The 20,259-nt window shown below is 31.0% G+C and overlaps 1 protein-coding gene across 2 annotated transcripts in view; it reads right to left on the bottom strand.

The window, feature by feature from the left end:
* The window catches only part of sona (sol narae metalloprotease), a 115,354-nt gene that overhangs the window by 54,539 nt on the left and 40,556 nt on the right, over positions 1-20,259 (bottom strand). For both annotated transcript variants that reach the window (XM_089710778.1, XM_089710777.1), the window contains exon 2: positions 7,346-7,442. In XM_089710778.1, coding sequence (XP_089566904.1) covers positions 7,346-7,435 — 90 coding nt within the window. In that variant the 5' untranslated portion in view covers positions 7,436-7,442. The remainder of the gene's footprint in view (positions 1-7,345; positions 7,443-20,259) is intronic.

The following is a 20,259-nucleotide window of genomic DNA, read 5'->3' as shown; positions in this document are numbered from 1 at the left end:
TCGCCAAATTGCTACACGATTCACGCCTTTAAACCCACTAGCACAAGGAAGTAAATACATCATGCCCAGATATCGTGTAGAATGACAACGTGTCTAATTCAGTCCAAGATCAGAACTGAAGGTTTTGCGGTCGAAAATTTGCGTAATGCGGTATCTATAGACGCGGTTTATGGTTAATTTTATTATTGAGAAAAAGTAAAGACTGAAGCGGAAAGGCGATAAAATTGGTTAGGTAACGAATACTAGTTTTTAAAAATTGATCGATGGATGGCTCATTGAAATTTGGGCAATTGCGTCTAATCGGGTTTTCGAGCGTGTTAATCACCTTATGTAATAATCTAACCTTCTGTATATTATATTGCGCTAACATTTATAAATAGGTTTATTACCTAATAGAAAGACTAGAATATATTATGTATGAAGAGCATTTACAAGAGATGTAACATTTGGAACTTCTTTCGATCTTTGGATAAATTCACAGTTCTTCATATCTTTCATAACTCACAAAGAGTTATTCCTAACAAAATATAATTCGATTTTTATCATTAATATTGCATGGTTCTATGAAGTTGGATAGCTCAGGCTATTTTCAGGAAAATGACTCAAACGTTTACAAATCTTTACAATATGGGGATTACTCTAGGCGCTATAGCCAACTACCGATACATGGACATGTATTGAATGTACCATGTAGAGATATAGTTGAGCCTTCAGATATTGTATTTTATCAAAATATCTTTAATTTGAAACGCCAAGAATGTACTACAAAGCTTATAACCCTTTCTCGCCGCCGAGGTCGTGGAGCGCGACGAGGAAGCCAACAGGGTCAGGGTTGTGGAACTAGTCTCTGTTTGTTAAATAATATATTAGTCTTTAGTTTAGAATAAGACTTGTAAGTATATCTAGATATAGTATAGAATTAAGTTATATGTTACATCTATACTTAATATTATAAAGCTGAAGAGTTTGTTTGTTTGAACGCGCTAATCTCAGGAACTATTGGTCCGGTTTGAAAAATTATTTCGGTATTAGATAGCCCACTCATCGAGGAAGGCTATAACCCTATCATGACGCTAAGACCAACAGGAGCGGAGCCACGAGGGTGCCAGCTATGTATGCACCAAATAAAAAGAGAGCTAATTTTCCCTTTTCACTACATAAACACCTTAAACCAATCTTACGTGGAATTACTAAAAATATTCATACACCAAAACACAACTTATTACTTAATAAGAATAATAAAAGCTATATAATGCATTTTTCCATGTTCCACTATACACTGCATAATAAATACGTGTTCAAACTGATTGATGAGTACTAAATATTAACGGTCTAGGCGTAAGGTCAATACTCCCAAATGGAGTAGTTGCTATGACGTTTTGCGTCATTATGATAGAGATGTAATATATCAGTGAACAAACTAATGTGTTTTATAATTATTTACGTATACAAATGTATATTTATTTAAATGTTGTTTGATAAACAACAAAAGCCTGTTTGTTTGCAGGTTTTTATGTGAAAATTTATAAACTAACCATTTATTTTTAAACTGAACTTTTTCCTTTAACCTGAAATAATTGCTTGCGAGGGAAATATATGTAGTTTGAAAGCATCAAGTTATAATATTATATCATCATAATATTATGTCTACAGAAATCCCTTGTTTTATCCATAGTAAGTTCACAATCATAAAAATAGTACATAGATAAGTTCCTTATGAAGTATCCTGCGAATGCAAGACATGTAGCTAGAGAGCTAGCGCAAAGCTACCTGTATGTATTTGACCAGACCTGCATTTTTGTGTGTTGATTCCCCTATACCTACTATACATGAGATGAGGAGTCACTAAGCCCAGAGTGGTGGACGGGGCGCGCGCTCGGGTAAGACAGGTGGAAATTTTTGGCGAACTTTGAAACCATTTGACCACGTCTGCCATTTTGATATTTGAAAATAGATTATTATTACTATCGGAAAATAACAATGGCAGACCATTATCACGCGGATAACATTCTGGCAGACACTTATGAAAGTGCTGAAAAAAATACAATTTTGAAAGTATTTGACCAGATCTGCCATTCATATATTTTATTTATTAGGGTCTTAAAAACTTATTTTCGAAACGGCAGACATTTTCATTGCGTACAGACTTCAGCAGACAACAAAAACTAGCTACTACATGGTCAGATCTATGCATACAGTACTATCTCTGTAGCTATTTTTTTCCATATATATCAATATTATTCTCACTCTAGCCTATAGTATTTTTATTTTATATAGTTACTAGCATTCAAATAGTCTAGGTTTTATACCTGAGGGCTCTTTTCGGTTCCCACTCTAACGGTTATTGCCAGATGTTTTCAGTACAGATTAGATACTAGCAGATACATCACTTCCATGCAAAAGTGAAAATTACTACGCTATAAATAGCCTAAAAAATCTTAATACATAATAATAATTACGCTTCACAAATCACAGCAAGAAGAAATGTACCATATGTACCCGCACAAAGTCGATATTGTGTTGCCTACCGTTCGACTCAATGGCTAGGGTTGTAACTACCTTTAATAATTATTACCAAACTAATAAACCGAGTGACGCGAAATAACCATAATTCTTTTAGAGTTTGATAAAATGATCAGGCAGGTATTTTCTTTAATCCTTCTCTGAATTCTCGGTTACTAAATTGTATCGTTGAAATTATTCTTAATCGCGTAAATTTAATAAATAATCATATGGAAAACACTTTTCATTTGTTTTTTTTTTTACTTTCACGCCCAACTACTATACAATAATTACGTGTTTTCAGTATTTTGACGAGAAAACGCAGGAAACATCCGTTGTATCATTTTAGATAGATTGTATTTTTTGTATCTGTAGAATTGAAATCAAAGCCATGTATATGTTGTCTCCATTCTTTTCTTATCGGATTGTTGATCCCAATGCGAATGCGTCACTTAAATTTTATAAAAGAAAATAATTGTCTTTTAATTATTAAGAACATCAAAAATAAAGTGATACGTAAATATTTCACAGTGCAATATATTATGTAATTAATAATAATTATATATTTATGAAAAAATAATTACATCAGATTTAATAATCGCAATTGTTTTGAATGTACATATGAATAAATGATTACATCATAATAGTAATAATCACAATTGTTTTATTTCCCATTTGTTGCAACCCTAGCATATTTTCATGTAGCAGCAGAAGTACCTACAGTGGCGGCGCGGCGGCATCGTGCGACATCAAAGGCATTGCCTTACTAGGTAAGTTTATAATGATTAATTCTTTAATAATTATTTTTGACTTTACTCATTTCTTTTATTATATAATTTACGTTTTACTTTTACAGAATCCGATTCAATGGATTATGAAGACGAGTCACACAACGCCATACGATAGTGATGATGAATGAACATTTCAATAAATGCATGCGTGTTTTTTTATGTTGTTTTGTAATTGTTTATTGTTTCTTAAATAAAGAAATAAACTAAATATTTAAATGATGATTTGTTATTTGCAACACAACTTTATATTTGAGATTCTTTACGAATGTATTTAGTTTTGTTTCATCAAATTTATAAATTTTATTCCATAGTTTTCAAAATTAAATGTAAATGACCATAAAAACATTAATAAAGTAAATCATTGATGTAAGGTCAGGGAACGTAATACATATATACATCTGACCATGTAGAAGCTAAGTCTTGTTGACTGCTGAAGTCTGTAAAGTTTTGTTGTCTGCTGAAGTCTGTACGCAATGAAAATGTCTGCCGTTTCGAAAATAAGTTTTTAAGACCCTAATAAATAAAATATATGAATGGCAGATCTGGTCAAATACTTTCAAAATTGTATTTTTTTCAGCACTTTCATAAGTGTCTGCCAGAATGTTATCCGCGTGATAATGGTCTGCCATTGTTATTTTCCGATAGTAATAATAATCTATTTTCAAATATCAAAATGGCAGACGTGGTCAAATGGTTTCAAAGTTCGCCAAAAATTTCCACCTGTCTTACCCGAGCGCGCGCCCCGTCCACCACTCTGGGCTTAGTGACTCCTCATCTCATGTATAGTAGGTATAGGGGAATCAACACACAAAAATGCAGGTCTGGTCAAATACATACAGGTAGCTTTGCGCTAGCTCTCTAGCTAATGCATTTTATTTGGAGGCAAGTTTTTTCATTCAAATACATACCTACTATATTTTCCAACTAAACTGGATAAAGCTCACGACCCCAAAACATGACAATAAACATAAAACATAACAAAAAATACATACGCATATAAATAAATCGTACATTAGGGGTCATTAACATGTTTATTAATAAAACTAAAAAGCGACAAACACTATTAGGATAATAAATTTCTTTGAAATGTTAGACGCGTAATTTCACAAATGGCAGACGATTTATTACACCTAATTTGCATACGAACTGGCAACACCTGTGTTCCTTTAAGGACAAGATTCGATAATATTTTATTAGCACACCGGATTTTAATAAACTATAAGAACCTACAGAAACTATTCAAGAATATCATCAATATAGGTAAATGAAGTACCTACCTACTTTATCTTTGACCACATAAGTTTGTCAATATATGTAATAGCAACAGTAGATATGGCTTATTTTCGTGTTTAATTAAATAAGATATGTATTCATATTTTTTGTATAAGAGAATAAGATTAGTAAGTAGTAGTAAGTATACTGTACCTATTCCAATGTGTACAACTACTCGACCGATTTTAAATTACCGAGTAATACAGACAATTGTTTTTGAACGAAATATACATTATATTTTCTCGTTCCTAACGACCCAAAATACAGAATTTCCATCTACAAAGCTAAATAAAGATACATAATTAATTATCCACAAAAATATTCGTACAACTGAGGACAGATTCAGAATACAAATGATACACCAAACATGAATATTTAAAAACAATCAATCCGTTTGTTTGAGGAACTAATAAAGATGTGTGTCGTTTTGGCATAATTATTAATTACAAATTATTTATACGCGTGATGAAAAGAGATTATAATTTTAGTTGAAACTACTGTTTTTGTGTTATTGTCGACTAGAAGGTAAACGGGAAAATACGTCATTTAGTGACACATGACCTGACAAAATTACCACGTTATTACTACAATTATTAGATCACCCATTAATATAAAAAGAGCGTGTGTTCCGAGCACATGTGTCAGAATTGAAACTTCTTTGGCAAGATTCAAAGAAACCAAGATCGTCGCCTTATTTCATGACGTGACTGGCGGTATTGCTATGTCGCGAGTCACGACCTTGAAATTTTACTCTCAAAGCACCTAAAGAAATTTCACTTCAAAAATGTAATTCAAATTCTATAATGTCACCTTACTTTCACCCTATTTCTCTATCTTTAAGATTTTATTTTGCGACAAACAGTTTATGAATTTATGAATTACCATAACAAGTTTCCAATTCGGTCATCGCAAAAAATAATGACAGACAGATAGATAAATTAATTAATTTCAAAGATTCTCCATGAATATTGATTTGTTGTTTCCCTCATTAATTTTCAGTACCTATTACGTTTATACATAAACGTCACCCAATGTGGTTAAAATCAACATACAAAGGATTAAAAAGGATCGCTTGTTCATACAAAAAACTAATTAAAAAAAAAACAATAAATGTTATAATGTAAACAAAAATCCATTTAGTACACAGATATAATCTTTATATATATAAAATTCTCGTGTCACAATGTTAGTCTGCATACTCCTCCGAAACGGGTGGACCGATTCTCATGAAATTTTCTGTGCATATCGGGTAAGTCTGAGAATCAGCCAACATCTATTTTTCATATGTACCACGGGCGAAGCCGGGGCGGACCGCTAGTATATTATAATAGTCAAGATAGCATATCAAGGCTCAATAATAACATGCTATGTATATTATCTAGCTTAAATATCTTAGGTATATACCGATGATATTATTTAACTTCTACAGAGAACAACACTACATAAACTAATAGAAACAGTTAGCAACAGTTTTGAATAAAAACTATATAACACTCTGATATAATAATATGCAAATGAGCTTTCATAGGCCGTTCAGGCCAGTATTAAGTAATCCTTCGATATAAATAAAGATTATAATTATTCAGACCCATTAATTATGCGTAAAAGCGAAATGAATTAATACGATCTCGTTATATTAATTATGTAAATATATTATCTCATTTTTTTGCTAATTTTATGTGTTATTGATGTGGTTTTCGACTTCCACTTCGAAGTCGACAGTATAAAATATTTTTTGAAGTTGACTGCTAAATTGACAAAAAAGGATATAATAAGTAATAAGTAGGCTTATAAGTCGGTTTCTAATAAAATATTAACAAAATCATAATATTATTTGCTATTAATACTTTTACTTGCATATATTTATGTTATTCTTGTTTAGATAACTAGGCTGCTGTACACGGGTAGAGTTAACGGTAGAGTGAACTAGCATACTACTCTACCAGTTTTAGTAGAGTAACTGTCATACTGTCTCATTGCTAGCCACTTTACTCTACCAAATTTTTGTACTTTGCTCTACCAATGGTGTTTACATTAGTATACATAGTAAGTAGGATAGTTTATGTTTCTTTTTAATTTTATGTTTCTTTTAATTTATTCAATATTCTATCTCTTTCACATTCGAATTGAGTAAAAAAGAAAGAAACATTAAAAATACATCATTAAAATGCTATAACGTGGTGAGAATTTTAACATATAAAAGTTATATTATGTAATGTTATGGCCTATGATCATAATCATAGGCCATAACAATAATGATGTAAAAGCCATAGCTTTTAATAGTTTTTCGGCGCTATTATTTAAAAAACCGACCGATTAGATTCTGTTAATTTGACTAAGGGCTGATTTTTCAATCGTTGGTTAAAACTTATTCATCGAATAACATATTAAACCACCATTTCAAAAATGTATTCTAATTGTCCGTATTTGACAGTTTACAGGTGACATTTTAAAATGTTCGTGTAATACTTTATTGGACGGATAACCAAGGTTTGAAAAATCGGCCCCTAATCAAAAAAATATTTTGTCACTTAAAAGTTACATAAGTATGCCTATAACATAATAATGTTATGCTGCTGGTGTATTTTATATTTGTTTTGTTCCGAGTCTACCCCGTGAAAAGCCGGTACAAGCCACTAGCTATATAATTACCTCATATTATAAACTTCGATAGTTAATAACAACTTTATTGATCGAACATTGCAAATTACAATTACTAAGCATATCCTGCATCAATATACCTAACGTAAAGAAACGGTTTAAAATCCGTTAAAACTTACCTTAGTATTTAGGGAATGTGCTGTGAAGAAGGAACATAGGAGGACTACGGTGGACAGCCACGGGACCGACACGCTGGGCGTCGCTTCCATTGTGGAGCTAGAAATAAAGAATATTATTAGGAAAAATATCACTAGTCACTACATACTATAAAACAATTGTTTTACCTGTCCCTATATATCTATATATCTAATTTAGGGACATTTAAGGTTCTTTTGTATAAATTTGTAGAAGATAAAATATAAAAAAAATGTTGTGTGGTTTTATGAAACCACGGTAAAAGTGAAACTGTTCGAACGGTTCCGAACACTGGTTTGTGTAGCGCATGTCGCGTGACGGTCGGCTGCCGAGTAGATACCTACTCGGCAGCCGCGATACACGCGACATGCGCTACACAGACCAAAAAGTTTGAGACGATGTAATAAAAGTTTCACTTTAAAAATAAAATTTGTTTGATACGGTCCGGTAACACACAAACGAACAGACAGATAGAGAAGTCTTAGTGATAGGGTCCTGTTTTACCCTTTTAATAAGGAACCCTACAAAGAGCAATAAAACCAATATCAAGGCGGCATTACATTCATAAACATTATAAACCGCTACACAACCAAATGACACTTAGTGCAAACACAAGCTAAAATTATTACTTTAATTAAACACGTATATAAATTGTCTACAGCCTATCGCATTTATCTGCCTGCCCATTAACTGTCAAAACAGCATCATCTTGACCTCTCTGATATTCCGGATCTGCAGCATCCTATTCGTGACGAAGATGCAGTAACATTTAAATAAATGACCTGATTTTAATGAATGCATCTTCCTGCATTTGTGATATTTGATTCGCGTATTTACCTAGCATTTTAACGGTATGATTATCTATACGAATATTATAAAGCTGAAGAGTTTGTTTGTTTGAACGCGCCAATCTCAGGAACTACTGGTCCGATTTAAAAAATTCGGTGTTAGAATGCCCCTTTCATCGAGGAAGGCTTATAGGCTATATATCATCACGCTAAGACCAACCGAAGTGGAGCCACGCGGGTGAAACCGCGGAACGCAGCTAGTATAATATAAGTCTGATTCTTTTTCTTGTACGTACCACAGATATTATAATACTATATTATCTGTGATACGGACGTTGTACGTTACGATGTCCTTGATAAGATCGATCTGTAGAGATTCAATTGTAATTCAGGCAACTGTCAAAACAAGCACAAATAACAAAAAAAAACTAACAAATATCAAGGCGAGATGAAGAAGGAAGAACGAACGCTCGACATTAAATAACTATCTTTATTATCTTCATCTTCATCTACTATTATAAGTAAAGAATCTAGAGCATTGGAGATTAAACTATTAATTAGTTTATATACCATATATATATAGTTTATATATCAAAAACAATATTTAGGTTATTAATCAGATACAAAGTGAGTTTAATTCACTAACAGATAACCTGATCATTATTGAATTTTAAAACAATTATGATAAATATCGACCCTACTTTTAATTATTATTTTAGTTCCACAGTTAATTATTTGCTTGATAATGATATTATTATTTTGCTTGATATTATGATATTATTAACAAGAACAGAAACTAAGTCTGATTTTTTTAATGTTTCATTCTGTTATTAAAATGGCGTATAAAATTTATTTCATAATTATTCATCTAATAAAATATTGCTATAAAATAAGTACATAATTATAATTATGTTTATTACTTCGAGTATTTATGATTGAAATACTCGAACGACTAAATGCTACCATTTAGTCATTCGAGTTTGTAAATAATATTATCATGACTTAAACAATTTCATTAATATAAAATATCTAGTAGGTATTATTAATGTTTTTCACCTTAATACAGGTTATACCTAGTATGGGGGCCAGCTGAACCCTAATCTAATGTGACAAATATTAATTGACTCTACTTTCATTTAAATACATTAAATAAATAATAATAAATAAATAAAATCTTTATTTGAATGCATACTTTAAGTATGCATTCAAATAAAGATTTTATTTATTTATTATTATTTATTATTATTTATTTAATGTATTTAAATGAAAGTAGAGTCAATTACGCCGCTTATACCTGTGTCGAGTACTGCTGAACGAATAATATTTTTTTGTGTGTTTGTGTCTCCTTTTTAATAAAGATAGCTGATGTAAAATTTAAAGACTTATACTAGAATATAACTATTTAAATAAAATTCTTATAGGCGAAGCCAGGTGATCCGCTAAATAATAATAAAAAAAAAATATTTCCTAACATCTCATATAATTACTTGGAACAAAATAAATAAATAAAGTATAAACCGCCCTGTTAAGTCCAAAACCAATATATCAATTAAGGCAATTAGCCTCCAGCAGTTAAATTTATTCCTACCGGGAATTGAACCCGCGAACCCGTTGTGAATGGGTGGTCGATATTTATTTAATTATCGTTCAAAAATTGATTAATGAACTCATATGTAATTAGAGCTGAACAACTTAATTATTATGTTCGTTGATTTTATATAATAATTAGACAATGTCGTATATATAATTATTTGAGAAATTATTGAAACTTTTTTTTGAAACATAGTACTTCTAAAGCCTCATATTAAAAAAAATTCAATGATAAATTAATTTTGTAAAATCATGTAAAGTATGAAGTCATCCAAATTCCAATAAATAAATGTAAATTCAACTTGTACATTATTTTATAGTTACAACGCAATATTCATTTTATTCAGTAAATAAATCTTAATTAAAATATCTAATTTCATTAGCCCAATTCACGTCACCGTATAACATCTTATACTACTACCTATAAACTGCAGTTTATAAATAAAAAAAAAGTAAAAAATAAAGTACAGACTTTTTACGAAATGAAAAAAGCACCATAGACTAATCATAAGCTACACTTAACAGGTCATTGCACTTAGTACAAAACAACAAGAATAATTCGCAGAAACTTACAGTATGCGCATAAGGTATTTGCCCACATCAAAAACGGGAAGAAAAAGTCGCAAAAAATTTAATCTGTTCTCTACCGACAACGTAAAAACTCAACATAATTTTGTTTGCAGTACTAATTTATAAAATCTTCACTTCAAAATACTTGTATAAAAGTTATGAAATCAACATTTTAATCAATAATTTACTCTACGAGTTGAAATGAACTGCTGTAACCTAACAACTTCCGAAAAATATAATAAAGGTCCATCAAAAATTATGATTAACATAAACTTTGTAGTTATTTGATAGAAACTTGAATTTATAAGCTTACTAGCTTTCCACCCGCTGCTTCCGCGTTTTCAAAGAAAAACAGCCGCATAATTCCCGTTCCCGTGTGATTTCCGGGATAAAAGCTATTCTATGTGTTAATCCAAGATACCCTCTATTTGTGTGCTAAATTTCATAGTAATCGGTTCAGTAGTATTTGTGTGAATTTTGGATAAAAAGTATGGATTGCAATCTCTTCGCAATGGACAAGCGACTTTACCCTTACCGGTTTATGTTATTGTAGGGGTCACTTTAAATGTCTATTTTCCCTATACAAAACGTGAAAATAAACAAGAAACAGGTGTGACTTGATGGAAAGATAAAAACGCTATAAAATTATAGCAAACGATGACGCATGGTTTATCTTCACACGTATTTTTATTTTATTTTACGTCACTTATAAAAGCGAGTTAGGTGAGATTTTTGAAAACGTCATATTAAATGAAAACTTAAGAATCTGCATTAGTAATTAAGAAACTAGCATCGTGTTTTGAAACGTCTTTTAAAACTGTTGGAAAAAGACATGATACATGATAGGTACCTATATGATATATCTATGTGCTTATCCACACTATAATATGTCTCTCTACCAAATTATATTCAGATCCGATCCGCTGTTTTTGTGTAAAAGAGTAACAAACATACATTCATCCTCACAATTTTTCGCATTTGCAATATTAGTCGGATTATTACGATCCTTGCATTATATTAAAATAAAAAAATATCAATTTCAGCTAACAACCACAAATACCAATAACACGTACACATGAAAAATTACACAACGTGTCAAAATCAGTCGTAATTCGACACCAATTTATTACAGAGATGCATTATTAAGAATTTCAAGTATTTCCGCACTCGTAAAGCCTTAAATTTTACGGTAAAACCCGATACATGCTGAGTTCTTACGAATGTTTCTCAGTAAATATACATTTAATAAACAGTATTGTATATTCTCGTTATTGTTTAAAGAGTCATATTAGCTGGTTTAAAGGAAAAATTAACAATGATATTAAAACTACAAATATTTAACTTTTTTATGTTTTTCCCTTTGGTTTTTATTTGCGGCGGCTTTACGGACAATAAGAAGTTTAAGTAGATATTATTTTACAATACTGCGAACAATTTTTTCCTTCTTTGTTACATAATTTATACTTTAAAATGCCCTAAGAATCAAGCAATGACTAATTTCTTTAATAAATTAACAAAATAGAACATTTTAAAATCCATCAGATTTAGAATTAATAGATACTTAATAAAATAAATACATCATTTTTCTTCGATCGCTCGTTTAAAATGACATTATTATTGGTACTTCAATAAAGATGTTAACTATATAAGAACATTCATACAACCAAAAACAGTTTTTCTTCATGCACTTTAAAAGTGATCATAAAACGTATTTTTATCAATATGTATTTAACATATTAGAACGAAATCAATCATACAATATTCACAGTCAATAATTTACGCACGGAATTGGATAAATAAACTAACATTACTCTTATAACTCATGTAGAAAGGCATTTTATAAATAAATCTAGGTTGGATAATGAATTGGATAGGAAAGTACGGTGCCGCCGCCCCCAGTTTTTATTTTACACTAGCGGTCCGCCCCGGCTTCGCCCGTGGTACATATTTACGTTTTCTCTACATAAGAACCATCCTCGTACTTCAAGGAATATAATAAAAAAAGAATTATCGAAATCGGTTCAGCCGTTCACACGTGATGCCGTGACAACGCAAAACGGGTTTCGTTTTTATATTATACTAGCGGTCCGCCCCGGCTTTGCCCGTGGTACATAATATTTACGTTTTCTCTACATAAGAACCATCCTCGTACTTCAAGGAATATAATAAAAAAAGAATTATCGAAATCGGTTCAGCCGTTCTCGAGTTATGCGATTACCAACACATTTTGCGATTCATTTTTATATATAAGAAGATATACAGATTTTATATTATTATTATGGTTACATTGTTTTTTTTTTATTATAATTCATTCATAAGGAAAATTAACCACTATTATCCAGGTTAATTCATTTATCTATCTATACCTTATAATTAACATGCGACATGCGATGCGACAACAATGAAAGTTTTTACCAAATCGTTTCAGTGATTGCAGAGTTGAAACGGAGTCCAAATACACATCCATACAGATAATATAACCCATGTAAATTAATACATTAATCGTTTAATTATGCTTAATTAATAACAATAATTATTTACAATTATATTTCACAGTGGCATTTGATAAACAGCATCGGAAAGCTTGGACCAAGGCGAGTTGGCTCATTTATGTTATTCCTCTTTGCATCTTCCTGATTAAATTAATTTATAGATAGATTTAAATACATTATTTCCGTGAAAATGAAGTGAAAATGAAAATATATGAAACAATAAGAGAAACTCACGCTTATTGTGATGTAGTTTACTACACTTATGGTAATATTAAAACATAAATAAACATTAGGTTAAGCTTTACTTCGTGTTTTAAGCTCTACTTTTCAATGCAAATAAATATGAATGAACAAATAATTAATTAAACAATTTCAATACTAAAGTTCTAATAGACCTTCTCGTAGCAGTTATCTATCGAATACGTTCTTCTATACCTGGCTTAAATCTTCAGGCATCAGAAATAAGATGGCAAATAGACCGGAAAGAATCACAGAAGATATTGTTGACATAATAATATAAGAAAGAACATTCTAGAACTAGAAGACTATTAAAGTAGATTTTTTTAACACGTACTCCCAACTAACTCAGGGCATAGTTTTAAAACTTCTAAACGCTGTACAAAAGTTTGTTTACCCATATTTACGTTGAACCATGCAGCAATGCATGGGTATAATTATTTATTTAAAATACCGTGGGGTCAAACATTTCGCAAATCGGATATATTGACGCAACACAGCGTTCGCACGGTGTGGTTGCAATATGAATTTTTGTAACGTTTTATTTGTGTATGATGCAACGAGCCATCCACTGTGAAACCAATCGTTTCTTCATTTTGTAGAAACAATAATATAGGATTGGTTTTGGGATGAAATTGATTTATAGCGTGATTATTATATTTGTTTGTTGTTAGCAACGCGCTGAATATTACCACACTACTTAGAACAGTCAATCGTGTATTTTTTATTTATTTATTGGATGATAGATGAATATAATTCGATTTACATTCGTTCAGTGATGAGGTAAGACCTGATTTTATACAAATTTGTCTGAGAAAGTTATATGACACATGATATATTTATACGGTGAAATATAGAGACCAAAATATGAAGACGAAGGTTTAATCGTATCGCTTTATTTAGCTTGAAGTTTGAAGCGATACTATTGGTTATTTACAAACAAATTCCTCGCTAGTCGCTACACATCCTCGGTGGAAAAGCACCCTTAACAAAGAATGTGATATGTGGTAACGATATGCTCAATGAATAACGATTAAACTTCCGAAAACAAATTGATGGCAATATTAAAACGTCACCGAAAAATACAAGCGCGTTAATTTTAACCGTAATGCAGGTGATAATTATGAAGATACAAACAAAGTTATAGCGCTCTTCAATTAGCATGAAATTCGGGTTTTATCACTACAATAACAATCTTGTAAAGAAAATTACACCTTAAATTAATAAAGTTAAGGTTCAAATTACGTTTTTGAGTTTTGAAATTCAACCGTATAAGATTTAACAAATAAAATAAACCAGTGATGTGATTTTTTACATTACCATAATCGAATTACTCTCCACAATTTAATAAGCAGTGGTTAAGTTGAAATTTGATACGAGAGTAAATTCTTGGAATCGGTACGCATAAATATTATGCTCAATGAAGAATAATGTCAAAGAAATGGAAATGAGCAGACGCGTCATGCGAAGTAAATCAAACTGGGAGTGTTGTTAAGAATTAAGTAACTTTTGGAACAATTGTATATGATTAAAATATTATATTCTTACAAAGATGATGTTATTTACCTTATTGTAAGACCATATCTTTGTTTCCTAGTAGATATTTAGAACTAGCTGTGGCCCACGGTTTTATCCGCATTGCTTCGCTGCTGTTGGTTTTAGCGTGATGATGGCCTATAGCCTTCCTCGATAAATGGGCCATCTAACACCGAAAGAGTTTTTCAAATCGGACCAGTAGTTCCTGAGATTAGCGCGTTCAAACAAACAAACTCAGTAAGAGCTATCAAGAAAATTCTTTGACTACCGCTTTCACACAGATAGACAGAAAGAAACATCACAAGTCACAAATGATTAAAAATCCTCACATGATACAGCGGTTTATTCAAACATTTCGTAGATATATAAATAACAAAGACCTTGAGTAGTGATTGTCTATGGTGAAAAATTTGACGTTGTTTATTACATAATATGTGCGAAGTTTTACCAATCGGCGACCCCCTACTGTTAGCATTAAACGAATGTTGACCTGTTGATAAAATTCCTGATTTTCCCGTTATGTAGCAAAGACAATTTATATTCTTGAGTTCGCGGGAATAAGTTTAGAGCGTGGAATAAGTGTTCATTGAGAAATTTCGGTTATTTGAACTTATGTAGCAAGTTCAAATATCAATGGAATGTTTTGCTGAGGAAATTGAGGTGATTTGTAGATTTGGTTAGAAAATAGTACAAACCTAGTTTTAAAGATTAGTTAGAAGAATTCTAATTAGAACGGAAACTAAAATAACAAAGCTCATGAAACTACACGCTAGACTTTACGTTAAATAATATCAAGTTTATGAAATAACATCAAGGGTTAGAAAAGGGGAAATAATAACTTACCAAAATTGGTTGATATCGATTATCTTAAACGTACAAAAACATACGAATTAACATGAATGTTAGCTTTACAATCTCCTCCTTATTTAAAGTCGGTTAAAAACAAAAGCATCACGTTTAATACTTTCTTACAAAGAAAGCTATTATTTGAGATTCCATACACAAATGTTACGAAGCTGAATATATTATATCGGTCACTTTACACCGTTTGAATCCTAATTGTTATATTTGGTTGTAAAAAACTTTCTTCAAGTGGACATCAGGTGGAAAATGAAAGTGCTTGCGAAATATTACTTAAAATGGTTTTGTTTTCCTTGTTTTGGTTTTCAAATATTATTTACTTCTAGATAGATAAAGCTAAATTAAAAAGAGATATTTTTCATATGTTGTCTAATTTATCTAAATAATAACACTTTCGATGTTTCGTTAACACAAAAGGGAGGCATTACAAATCCTAATAGACTACAGGCCCGTGTTGAAAAAATTATGGGTCATTTGACTCACCAGGTGACCTATCTAGAACGATATAAGAGCATAAAATAATAAGATTCAGCACTATGACGTCACTTGTAAGCTGTCCACCTGAGTGCAGATGAGAATTCGAAAGTTCAGGTAGAGATTTTCTCCCCTTGTCTCCATGATTTTTGTACGGCGTTGCGGAATAATTGATTAAAAGTAGTATAGAAATAGTATGACACAGATGCCGTACAAAATCAAATGACCAAATTTACCCCAGCAACTGTCGAAAAATAAAAATAAATTCAGACTTTGTGGACCACCATTTTTGTACGGCATCTGTGTCATACTATTTCTATACTGCTTTTAAGCCATTATTCAGCAACGCCGTACAAAAATCATGGAGACAAGGGGAGAAAATCTCCACCTGAACTTTCGAATTCTCATCTGCACTCAGGTGGACAGCTTACAAGTGACGTCATAGTGCTGAATTTTATTATTTTATGCTCTTATATCATTCTAGATAGGTCACCTGGTGGGTCAAATGACCCATAATTTTTTCAACATGGGCCTGTAGTCTATAAAGTTGTAGATAACTAGTTAAAACATAACTTATTACTATTATATTCAAATAGAATATTCAAAATTAGGATGATGAATGTTAACTGGTCTGAGACCAGTTAACATTCATCATCCTAATTCATTTTTTATACAAACTAATAAACAGCAAAGAGAAATTACAAATTACGTTTTGACATTTAAATTGCGCGCCAAAATGTCACCACAGATTGACTAGAATCGCGCGTATAAATTAAGTTGACCTTGAACTTTTTTATTCATTTGCTCACACACTGGCCGTTCACTATTTTGACCAATAAATTCAGATTATGCTCAAATATTCTAAAGATATATTCAAACCGGTAAGAAGCCTCGTTTAGAAGTAGATAGAAAAAGAAGTGGCAGTTTAAATAATAATTTGAATTTTGAATTTGAGATAATGAAATTCTAAACTCAAAAGTTATACTGGCCTTAAACTAAGTACCTACATAGCTTTTTCAAATATAAAAACTTTACAAAAAATATTAACTTTATAATATTTATCCAGTTTATTAATTTTCCAGTTCGTTGTATACATAATCTACTTTTAGTTTTTACTAACACTAATCTAAAGTAGGTTTAGGGCTTAACCTAACCTAAAAATTTATAATCAGACTTAAAATCCGCAGACTTAAGAGTTTACAAAAAGTAACATTATTTATATCGACACCTACATAACGTAACAGCAGTAACATTACGTCAAACGATTTCCTATTACTTAATTATCTTCAAACACGCTTTACTGACTCCTACAATTTTGCGGAAAAGACATTTAGTCGTACTAAATGTTTATGAAAGAGTGGCAAAACGTTTACACACTGCGCGGCGTGATAATTTGGAACAAACATTAAGAACATTTTCATATACAATCAAAGTTTTTATTTTCTGCATTTTAAGAATTTCTAGTTATTAGCTTTTTGTCGATTATTTTATTTAGATTTTCGATGCACCGATTTAATTTCGATACTTCAATTTCGATATATTTATCAAGACTGTTATATCATTCAAAAGCTTACCCTTTATATTTAACGTTTCATACCACATACTTCCCGTTTGTTCCATATCTTCATATCCACAACTACATACATCTCTCAAACGTTCATCGAATACCAATCACTATAACATCCATTGTATCAATACCCAATAGACTTGGATATCACACCACAGTGGGTAAGCTTGACGCAACACCCACGTGGTATTGGAAACGTGCTATTAACGTTTCTGTAACACCTCTATACATTTAACAAGGCAATGATAATGACGGGCGTGTTAATATTTACATCTATATCTATACGTATATATAGTCATACAGTAAACTTATTAGAGTCTGTACTTATAAATAAGACTTCATAATATGAGGAGGGTTATAGTTGTTTAGAAATACTATGGCACAATTTGGCAAACGCTAACTTTTTCGTCTGCCTGTATTTCCAAACTCAAACATTTATTTATTCAATTAGACTTCTTCTAAAAGCAATTTTGAATCGTCATAATCATTCCGTTTGACTATAGCTGTTAGTGAAATGTATGAAAATAGCTATGTAGATATTACATTGAAGTACTGCATGTAACAGACCCAAGAAATTTTAGAAATCTTCACAGAATACATATATGGAAGTTTAGATAGCAAAAAGTACTAGCTTTGTGTACTAAAATTAATGTAGTTTCGACTCTATAGTCAAGTAATTGTATTAAAAATAACAAAAATATTAACTACAATAATATTGACTTTAAAAGCTTGCAATATAACTAAGCCTACATAATCCTACATAGATTTTACAAACTCTATTTGAAATGTAAACATTGCTTTGGCATTATTTGTAAAGAACATACGGTAAGGTCAAATTACTTTTTTATATGTTTGCATTATCTAATACTACGCACCTACCTGACATGACTTATAGTATTTTATTACGATATCTACAAATTTAAGCGGAAAATTATATGTAAATAGTTCATACCTACCATCTAGGTATATAGGTACCATTACTACAAAGTAATAAAAAAATTCTATATACACACTTGCAAAAATTTCCATGAATAAAATAAGTAAGTAAATATTAATAGTTTTCGAGGTTGAGATACGTTTCCCACTACTTATATCATATTTTATTAGCAGTCCTTCAAAACGGCTTCACCGATTTTTATGAAATTTTGTGTGCGTTTCTAAATCTGAGAACCTAACAATATCGATTTTTCATACCCTTGAGTGATAAGAGTAAGGCAGAACAACGTTTGCAGAGACAGCTCGCATTATTTCAAATGTAGAAAATATAGAGAAAGCCTCTACATAAAACATATATTGCATTTATTACATAAATTCTTCCAACTTAACAAAGAAATGGGCGTCACGAATATCTCTAGATGCAACTACATTTATAGAAATATTACTTCCAAACAATTATCAAGTTAAATTAAAGTAATACAGTTTAGAAAGCGCAAATAATGTAATTATAATGTAATTTAGACCGCAAAGTAGACCTTAAAACCTCAATTTTGAACACCATTCTTCAATTACGCTATTAAATAAAGAGTTATTATATTTTTTCTTAACTAACGACGCGACCCGTCTTCGTCAATGAAATTTCATCAAAATCCGTTCCCCTGTTTCGTATGATAATTCATACATCTAAAATCTAATTTATGAACAACATTAAATCTTATAAATGGATTAGAATTTAGAGGTGCTTTCTTAAATCGATTAGTTACTTAACTACATTTTTTTTAAAACTAAGATTTATACATTATTTCTCTACCTACTTTCCTACATAATATATGTATATGTTATGGACCAAGTGATAAATTGGGCAGTATACATAATGCACGGTCATTATGAAAAATGCCCAATATGAGAGTGCAATTTGATAATAATTATTCAAATAATCAAATTGACCGGGCATTATACATATTGCCCATCACCTTTTGGGCAGAGTAATACAAACATATATAATTACAATTTTTAAAGTGAAACTTTTATTACATCGTCTCAAACTTTTTGGTCTGTGTAGCGCATGTCGCGTGACGGTCGAACCGTACGATACCTAATTATCGTACAAATACGATAATTTTGTGCCTAAGTTTCACTTTTACCGTGGTTTCATAAAACCACACAAGTTTTTTTTTATTGTTATTGTCATTTAACTTAAAATAAACTAAATATTAAACCACTTAAACAATCAGGCTCATTATTTGGATTAATTACCAAGGACTTCTACCTTAAAAATCCACTAGTTTTTGCATTTAAAACTTAAGGAAAGTCATATTAAAAATATAACATAAAATATAATTAAATTTAAAACAAAAATTTCACAACGTACCTTTGTTTTATAGAAATGACTTATAGTTCAGGATCCCTCGCCCATTTTTGCAAGTGATTACTATCAAGCTAATTTTCCGTGAGTAGCTTTATTTTGATGAGACGATCAATAATTTCCTGTACGAAACTCTCGATTGCGGTAGCTAACAGAGGTAACAAGGATTTGATGGTTCTCAAATATTAGAACACTGTGTTGTGTGTGTTGTTCTAACAAATATTTATTAGAACAACTGCCACTGTGATGGCATTTTGAGGTACGCAACTTTTTGGCTTTGCGACAACTTTTCAAGCTTTATTATCAAATTGCCCAATTGTCATGTAGCATTATAATAATGACCGTGCAATGTGATAAATAATGAAGTTAAGATAGTAATTAATCACTTAGCCCAATAAAGCTAGACATTATTCATAATGCTCGTGCATTATAAATAATGCCCGCATTAATCATCTGGTCCATAACATCTACAAGCTGTAAG

The sequence above is a fragment of the Colias philodice genome, chromosome 25 (assembly GCF_061535455.1).
Source record: "Colias philodice isolate Cphi_HAF_F1 chromosome 25, ilColPhil1 Martin Lab GWU primary, whole genome shotgun sequence".
Classification (NCBI taxonomy): Eukaryota; Metazoa; Arthropoda; class Insecta; order Lepidoptera; family Pieridae; genus Colias; species Colias philodice.
Note: the sequence above shows the minus strand (reverse complement) of the source record. Positions and strands in the feature narration are given on the sequence as shown.